This window comes from Hermetia illucens, chromosome 2 (assembly GCF_905115235.1).
Source record: "Hermetia illucens chromosome 2, iHerIll2.2.curated.20191125, whole genome shotgun sequence".
Lineage (NCBI taxonomy): Eukaryota > Metazoa > Arthropoda > Insecta > Diptera > Stratiomyidae > Hermetia > Hermetia illucens.
This window is the reverse complement of record NC_051850.1, coordinates 168,427,337-168,436,438: the sequence shown is the minus strand read 5'-3', so window position 1 is coordinate 168,436,438 and position 9,102 is coordinate 168,427,337. Positions and strand designations below refer to the sequence as shown.

Sequence of the window (9,102 nt, the reverse complement as noted above, 5' to 3'; positions counted from 1 at the left end):
CATTCAGGTGCTAACTTATATCATAGAAAACATCTTTTCTTATGTAAATTTTTCACCATGGAAAACTCCCATCGATAGGATAAACAAGGTAAAATCCATGCAGATATCTATGATCTAAATCAAGCTTCGAGTCCAGGATAGCGCATTTCATTTATTTCTATTCAGAGGTTAACTTTCTACCCTCACCATTACTGAGACAATGTTGAACGGAAAATATTTATTGTATCTATCTCTGGCCAAACTATTTAAGTTATTTTCAGCTTGAACTTAAGTTAGAAGTTTGGTATCTCTTATTGATAAGTGCAATTTATGCAAAATGGAGCTAATTTTCCGAAAAAAGATAGCCAAATTATAAATAGATGTTTGTATCTTTTCATACATTAGTCTTTGGATGTAATCCAACACTGAATTGGTAATAAGAGAGAAAATGGGGGATTACTCCAGTTACTTTTCCTTCAGATACTTTAGAAGGTAGATTCAATCCACCCAATATCACCGAAGAAAGCAAACACTAACGCCACTTTGCTACACAACTAAAGATGTTTACATTTATCTCTTCACGTTTTTGTCATGTTAAGATGTTAAATATGGAAATTCGAAAATTCCCGGAGGAACGATAAAACGTGCATTTAATTGAAAATTTATGTCGAACAAGACAATTTATCTAGCCATTCCGAGAGCAAACAATAGATAAAGCTAACAGTCGAGGAACCTGTGGGGGCACAGTGAATGGTACTTTGGACTTTCTTCAGTCTATCTGCAGCGGTTAAGGGATTTGTACTCTAGAATTTGATAGTACGAGTAGGTAACGCGACATCTCAGGCTTGATGCTGACAACTTTCTCGAAGACGCTCGTTCTGTGGGTTCCAGTACTTAACTGAAATTTAACATTAGACTTATTTCCTACGAACTGTTCTTGAGCTAACAAGGATAAAGTGAATTGGTTATTAGTGGAAATTCGAGCATTTCCCAGTGAGGTGAAGTGTGGTTAGGGAACTTCATCCAGGACGTGCTTGGAAGACTTTCGATTCAGAGTTTAATGTAGTCTTGGCTGTTACGCTTCATTTGAATAATAACGGAAGAGGATTTGCGGTTGACGGTTATTATCTTTGGAACATAGAATGGAACAGTATTTTCTCGTGTTAATTTTGGCGCTGGTGAGTACTTAATTGGAACTAATTTTTATGATAATTCTTTCGCAATGTAAATTTTATTGAATTAATATAATAAAGCTGGATCCCTAGAAGCTTTTCTTTAGCAATTCTGGCTTGAAATAGTTTTGGTAATGCCTAAATGGATGAAATGTAGGAATATATCGTAACAGAAGAAGCAAAGGGAATACGTCTTCAGAATATTTGCATATACTTCCGTATCCAGTGTGCATCTCATCTCTCATTAGCTAAGGATCAACTCCACAGTTCCTTGACTTTCTCCCTGTTTTCGTCTTGATTCCATTCATTATTCATGATGTTGTTAGATACTCACCCTTTACTAGTTCAAAGATTGATAACTGAGATACTTCCACCTTTGAAATTTTTTAAGATTTTTCGAACGTATATTGTACATAGGTTGTCCCAATAATATCGACATTATTTTGCTACTTTTAGAATATCATCAACCTTGAAGGCATTGTTTTTTATTGCGAAGTCTCGCCGAGATAAAAATGCTTATCTTTTTATTGCCAGCACTCAGCAATTACTAACATTCACGTGACACCATTCACTCCCAACTAACGAGAGACAGAAAAGAAATCTAGGTGGACAATCTTTTCTAGTATTTTCGTTTTGGAATAAGGTACGTTTACATGAAGAGTGTTGGACCGCCGCAACAATAAACCATCGGACTACCAACTAAACACTTCCCTGTCATCAGAGAACTAGCCAGGAACCGTTTGGAACATTACTTTGAGCTAGCTCTCCCAATCTCCCGGCTGGGGAAGCCTTCAAATCAGGGAATTCCTTTCACCAACGGGAAGGAAGTGGAGGAAGGGAGTTATTAGTTCAGGGAACCCCTTGCCATCCGGTTCCTCTGTCGGTCCAGCTCAATCTTCTTCACAACAAGAGGAGCCCGGACATAATGCGCAACGCTTCCCAGTATCTCTCTGACAATGTTTCTGCAAAAAGGCCCTCTGTGCCTGCATAAAGCTCCTGAAGAAAATTGTCCCATCTTTCATAAGAGGTGTGTTTGGCGTCGGCGGCAATTCTGTTGCAGAACACACAATCAGCAGATTATGACTTTCCAATCTTATGCAGTTAGGATTGAAAAGGGACTGAGTAACGAAGTAATCAATTTCACCATGTGTTCTGTTCAGCCACGGATCTGAATTGTCGATGAGCCGCACAATCCATCTACTTCTGGGCTCATTTTGCCAAGAGAATTGCCACTCGGAAAGTGTGCATTGACGTTCTTCACGGGCAACCAACTCTCATAAGTTTTGCGCAACAATGCGTTTGGCAACAAGTGCTGCAACGTTGTCTGCATAACCAACTAGGCACAACTCTTCTGGCATGTCGGGTGTCAGCAGACAGATGTAGGAAACGTTCCAGAGGTCCGATCCTAGGATGGATCCCTCTGCTACTGCTGACGTGATCTTCATCCTCCTCTGACCCTCTAGCGTTTCATAGAGCGGGGAGGGGTCTTCCAGATAATCCCTCAATATCCGGAAGAAATAGCTTGATACGTGGAATGAACTTTCTAATGTGCTTAACATATCTGTTCATTTTACGGAATTGAAGGCATTTCTAACATTTAGCATTATGAGACGCGAAATCGACGACTCCATGTCTCGGCTCGATGAGCCGCATCTAAGACTTCCATAATAGCATTCTTCGTGGATCTCCTTCCTCGGACCTGAACTGCCTTGGGGATAAGTCCCTGCTAGCGCGGATTGTTACTCCTGATGAGCTTTTCGAGCACTTTCCTGGCCGTATCAAGAATACGTAGCGGTCGCTGTGCAGACGGTAGCTCAGAGTCTCTTTTTACTTTGCTGATTGGCCACCTTTCAGCGACAAGGAGAAATGTCTTCCTTTAGACAAGCGTTGAACGTCCCGAGCAGTAAGTCTACCAGTTTGTATACTTCCGCCAGGATGCCATCAGGACCTGGCGTCTTCTTGCTTTTCATAGTGAGAGCTGCTTCTTCGACCAATCTTATTGTGGGAAGCGGGCAATGCTCGACGCTTTCCGCGCTGTTGACTTAATCCCGTATGGGATGTCTGAGGGATAATGCCCGTACAATGTGGTCCATCTGTTCGGTAGTGAGTATGCGGGCCTTCCGCAGAGCCCCCATTTTTTGGGTGGCAACCTTATAACCAAGTTCCCGCGGGTCCTCAAAGTTATGTCAGGGACGCTTCCTCTGCAGTCTGGGCGCCGGCTCTTTGGCGTCGATCCAGTGTTTAAAGCTAGGAGCCCGGTTCTTGCCGCCATTTCCAGGATCTGTTCCCTGTGTATACTACATTCAAGGGCCTTAGCATTAAAGTCACCGCCTAGCAGGATTGATATCCGTGCCCGAAATAGCATCCTTCGAAGCAGCATTGAACAATATTGGAGAGAATTGGCATCCCTGCTCGATGCTCATGTTCAGTCGAAAAGTTTCGCTTAGGTCGCCTTGACTTTCTTCGATTTTCCGTTTGGGCGGTTCCTGAGAATGAGTCTTGCCTTACTTTATGTCGGTATGTTTTATTATATCGTTTCTCGTTTTCGCAATGGCGATGGCCAAACTAAGACCCGCTGCAGAAACTACTAATTTGGATAATTTGCTATATATGACAGATTGTAAGCGGTAGCTAGGTTTCCCATTAGGAGTCTCTTCGTCTGGAGGTCTGGTAGTAAAGTTTTTGGTTATCTACGTCTTTACTTGCGAATGAATCCGCAAAACAGCCGACTCACGATTTTGTCCAGGGCAGAGGGAACTCATTAGACGCTGTTTCGCCTTTTTCTTGGAAGCAGCATGAACGGCCGAGATTCTTAGGCACACAATTTTACTTTTTTGCCCTTGTTGGATTTTGAATTGAATATAAACAGATCAAGACAATATGTGGCTGCTTTGGGTCACAATGTTCCGCAGAGGCGCGACAAACTGGCTCCGAAATTCTCATTCGGCATCAGGTAAAAATTAAAAAACGTTATCCCCAAACACCGATCCAGACAAAGCTATTCCCTCGGCCTTGTGCAAGAACAGGATGCCAGCGGTATTTAATAAGTTGGCCCCTGTTCCTTTATTGCCTGATGATTAGCACTAGGTCAGTTTTTACCTCCGCAGCGAACTGTATTCCGTATTCGAACCCTGCAGACTGTCCATCTAATTGTATTCCCGCAGTTAAGGAGTTTTCGGGCATATTGGTCGCGGACTTCCACCACACCTAGATTTTGGCCTCGAGTATTCACAGAAGTGATACCTATCTGGGCATTGGTTACCTCTGGACATTCACGCTTTTGGCCTCCTCTACTTCGACATTTCTGTGAGGCAGTCGAGACCTCGGATTTTTAGAGATCACATAGGCTCTACACTATGGAACTTATGGAATACACTCCTTCTCCATTGTTTTCGGATTTCATCCTGTAGCGGATTTCACTGTGAACTTCCGCAAATGTGTTGCTCTTTGCCGAGCTGACGGTCTAGTCCTTCTTTGTTTCCTCGTCTTCTCTTGTATTGGCAGACATATCTATGCAGTGTTCTAAGCGATAAGAGCGGCTGTTTCTGCTTTCCGCGCATCTTCTGCTGCTGCCTACGTTCGTTTGAATAGGGAAATGCGGTCCAGCTGTTCCTTCAGTTCCATCAGCCTTTTCCGACGCTTTTGCTGACGTTCTTCTGGACTAGGTTAGGTTTTCCTTTTATCCACTTTGCTTGAATTACCGGTGATGTGAATATTTCTGTGGCTACTTGCTCCAAAAAGTTTCATCAAATTCCTTAAATTGCAGCCCCCGTTCATAAAGGTCCTGCAGTTCCACTGCGATCTATCGATCTCTGGCAATAATATTAATGGTGACCAGAAAGTATACCAGTGTCAATGCTTCGATATTTCCATGATTGCCTGATAGTGAACCAAGGGCCTTAAATTTGGACAAACCCCCGTTTGGCACCGGAACTTTTCCAGCTTTACCACCGTGACAGTTGAAACATTTTACTTCAGCTGTCGCTTAAACGATTTTAGTCAGCCTTCCCTAGACCCCTCGAATGTAGAACGCCTCTTAAACATTCTTGTCTTGAATGAGCTAATGCTACCAACTCCACAATGCAGGAATGGCGAACGTCGCGTGATTTTGAAAACTGTATTATTAAATAATTAGCGATCATCTGAATGCTTCCAGGTAGCGCGTTCTTATGAGGTTCCGGCATTATTTAGCCAGTAACGTGGGATTTCATGGCAGGATCTCGTCTGGTGAAACAGCATTCCGTAATCTACCGCCCACCCTTCATACTTTTTTGTAGGCTTTTACGAAGTTCTCGATCATTTGATCAAACTCAATTTTTGTACCAACTTTAGAATTCGACTCCTTTTACCCTCTTTTATCAGGAAGCGTAGGATTGATTGACTGTTGACCGAGATGATTTCCCTTCTATTTGGATGAACAGTCCGTACCCGCATGTTGAGGTGGCTAATCATTTCATTCACAAAAGGCGGAACTTTAGCGGATGTGATACGACGAAATGTTCCTTCCTCTTCTTCAACTGCTCGTCATCGCAGATACATCGTGCGATCACACAGTTCTTTCGTGATGCGGTATACACTTTGTGGTATATACAAAATCATTGCGTTTTGCGGTATCTTCCGTTTCCGTGGCCAATGCTATAACACATTGTCTTTTCCCACGGGGCACTTTACGTTCAACTTCTCAGGGTCTCGCACGGCATCGGAGTTCTAGCGCTGCACAACCGCTATCACTCGCAATGGCTAAAAGAGCCTTCAAATCCTTCCGTTCATCGATCCGCTTTCACAGTTTCACAATCACTCAGATTTTATAACGCTTTTTCAGGACATATACGATGACCTGTGTGGCGCCTGTGAAAAGAGCATATTCTCAGGCCATATTCTTTGACAAGTTACTTAGTGAACCTGTCGTCCAGTCAGCAAAATCACTCTCCTATTGTCGACAACAATTGGTCTACGTTGAACTTGGAGGGTCGCGGGTCTCAAATTGTGTGAGAGATGACGAATCTAGCATGATCATTAGATGGTTATGACTTTCGAGGTTGATGTGGGCGCCTTTCTTGTTACACACATCCAGGAGTCAACTCCTAAATCTATTGTTGATTGCAAAGTGGTGAATCGAAGCAAGGTGTTGTCACATCATATTTCATCTTACCCATCACGATCCAAATGTTTATAGGAAAGTTCTCCTGAAATACGTGTAATTGCTGGCAAAAAGCATCAACTGTGATGCTCTTTACCTGATCTGGAGGTTTTAGTCTTAATCTTTTCAGAAACCAGCTCCCATGTCAAAAGAGGGCTCTTTGCGGTAGTCGTCAGAAACAACCGGACGTAGGATTTGTCTCTGCTACCACTTAGCTTTCCAGAGGCAAAAAGCACATTACCATTAGTAAGCCAAGGGGGACAGGAGTACTCTCGAGATTCCCACCATCTCACTTTGCATAGGCCCAGAATGAGTAGCTTATATAACGTTGAGATTCTCGCTCGAGTTGGAGAAAGCAAGCATTCTGGGGATCATCAATACCGTTACCAACCACAGTCTATTTTCGATAGCCAAATATCTTAGCTGTGAGGTCAGACGTTATCCGAGGGGTTGTTAACGTTTCGGTAGCAGCGGAAATTTGCAGGTTTTGTCCCCCTTTACGATAAAAAAGAAAGAGAGTATTCGTAGGTCCCAACTTACTCTTACTCTTACTCTGCAGGGCATCAAAGTTCATTCCATCATAGTGGTACCTTTTGAGCATATTCCTCTGGAGACGCAGTTCACCGGCTTGTCATTCCACTTAAATATACACGAGACCAGGATTTCATACTGACTTTTCGTATGTTGGTTACTAGATTTCCAACATAAATTTCTAGGCTCGCTAGTTGGTTCTTATGTCATTGTAAGACTATGATCTAGTCATACCAGCAACACACTTTGGATGATTGAAATTATTTTGCAGTATAAGAGCAAGGTGAGGCCGATTTTCCTTTGAGTGGTATTTTTTTGGATACTGACGATAGCGGCATGCGCAGATTCTAAAGTATGACAATATTCAGGCAGCTTCTAGAGCTGCTCGTCTAGATGTACCTTTCAGCTTATTGAGTTTGATCTACCAAGAACTTTGTTTGAAGGTTATGCAGGCCCAGTAGTATGAGAAAATCGAATTGGTAACGCTTAGAATAGAATCAACAAAGCTATAATCAGTTAATCGACTGAATATCCGATTTCGTCAGTCTCTCTCAAATGGGGTCGTAAGGAGAAAATCTGTGCTTGGGGTACTTATGCGCGATCTTATTTCAGAGAGAAAAATGAACGCGCAGGTATGAACTGTGTGACATAACTTGTATCACCTGAATATGAGCCCTTTCCCTACATAGCCTCCCAGATTTTCCAGGGGCAAGCTGCGAAGGTTTACTTTTTTGACTAGCTAGGAAACCCACACTGAGCATATGGTTTACTGGATGGCAGCTAAAATATATGATGTAGTTGGTTTTCTTCGAGAAGCTGGTGCCAGTCATGTACCTTTCTAGCAACGTGGTGATATCAGCCTTATATTGGGACCGGGTGTCGGCCAGTTGATGAACAGCTCCTGTGCTTTACTGAGAGCACCCGCAGAATTGTTTTTTATTCTCTCTCTCTCTCCAACCCGGTTCCAGTCTTCTTCTGTATTGTCAGCTTTACACCATCACCACCTTTAAGGACCAGTTACCAGTTACCTTCATCCTTTTCAATTTGAATTCAATTACCTTTGATTTTGTTTCCTTTTCATCTTTCTGGTTCGACTGATATTGTCAACCCGGTAAGCAAGGGGATTCGAGACTACGGCTCTCTGTATTGACATGACAATTTCGATAAGATGATATAGTAAATTCAAGGCTCAAAATTTGTTTCGCCTGTAAAATAAGTACGTATCTCCGTGACAGAGTTTGGTTAACGGGCTTGGTGTTTTTTAAACTGCTCACCAACATTAAATTCTAAATACCTTTCTCTTCTTTCTTTCAGAGTTTTCATGCGTCCTTAGGCCAAATCGGCGGAATAACTTCAGTTACAACACGGGAAACTAACTCATGCGAAGATCGAGCCAGTCCTGGCTTGATTTGTCAAAGTTGTCAGCTCTTGGCCACCTGTGTTCAAGTAAATGACAAATGGATGACTGTTCCCGTGGAGACATGTAATGAAGAACTTGGCTTCTATTGTAACCTCAATGAAAGAGGTTGCTCTAACCTCACTGGTCCATGTTATCCATTTGGATTTGAAGGAAATTTCGCTTGCACCACAGAGGGTGTCTTCCCTGATCCCTATGACTGTCAAAAATATCATATGTGCTACAAAGCAGGATCAACTTTAGTTTCGGCTAACATAAATTGTGGTGGAGACCGCGCTTATTCAGCCAGTACAGGAGATTGCTCAGTAACCGTTTATGACAAAATATGTACGGAGCAACAGTATATTTGTGAAAACGCAGGAGATAGTGGAGCCTGGCCTGGGAATAACAACATATTCTACATCTGTAAAGCAACGATGGAGAACGATGCGAAGATATTATATCCAACATTGTATCGATGCGCATCAGGAGAAGTATTCAATGGAGCCCGGTGTGTACAAAAAGGAGGAACTGGAAGTGTGAGTCCTACTGTTAAGCCGGGAGGATCAGGTGGGTCGAGCGGCTCATCATCAAGACCTACTAGTATACCCGGTGAGTTTATATGTACGGAACGAGGACTACAAGCAGATCCCTCCGACTGTCGCTCTTATTACTTCTGTAGTTTGAACGGAACCGCAAGGCGTTTCACATGTCCCTTGAATTCCTATTTCAACCTGAATACCAAATCCTGTGTCTTTGGGAGGTGCTAAAAGGGTTATTTTTAATATTTTAAGATCAGCTGTATTTCGAGTTAAATAAAAAAATATTGGAAGAAATGACGGTGTTTTGAGATAATGTAAGCAAATCTTCTATCTTTGGAATCA

At 42.6% G+C, this 9,102-nt stretch overlaps 1 protein-coding gene across 1 annotated transcript; it reads left to right on the top strand.

The window, feature by feature from the left end:
- Positions 1 to 738: 738 nt before the first annotated feature.
- Positions 739 to 9,046, top strand: LOC119648358. The gene is made up of 2 exons (XM_038050071.1): positions 739 to 1,157; positions 8,137 to 9,046. Exons 1-2 carry the CDS (start codon positions 1,122 to 1,124, stop codon positions 8,986 to 8,988), a joined length of 888 nt encoding a protein of 295 aa, XP_037905999.1. The 5' UTR covers positions 739 to 1,121; the 3' UTR covers positions 8,989 to 9,046.
- The last annotated feature ends 56 nt before the right edge of the window (positions 9,047 to 9,102 follow it).

What these genes read in the sequence shown, in the direction of transcription:
- LOC119648358 (XM_038050071.1), top strand. Translation starts at nt 1,122, where the DNA reads ATGGAACAGTATTTTCTCGTGTTAATTTTGGCGCTG. An exon ending in TCGTGTTAATTTTGGCGCTG is followed by an intron (nt 1,158 to 8,136) that starts GTGAGTACTTAA and finishes TCTTTCTTTCAG; the next exon opens with AGTTTTCATGCGTCCTTAGG.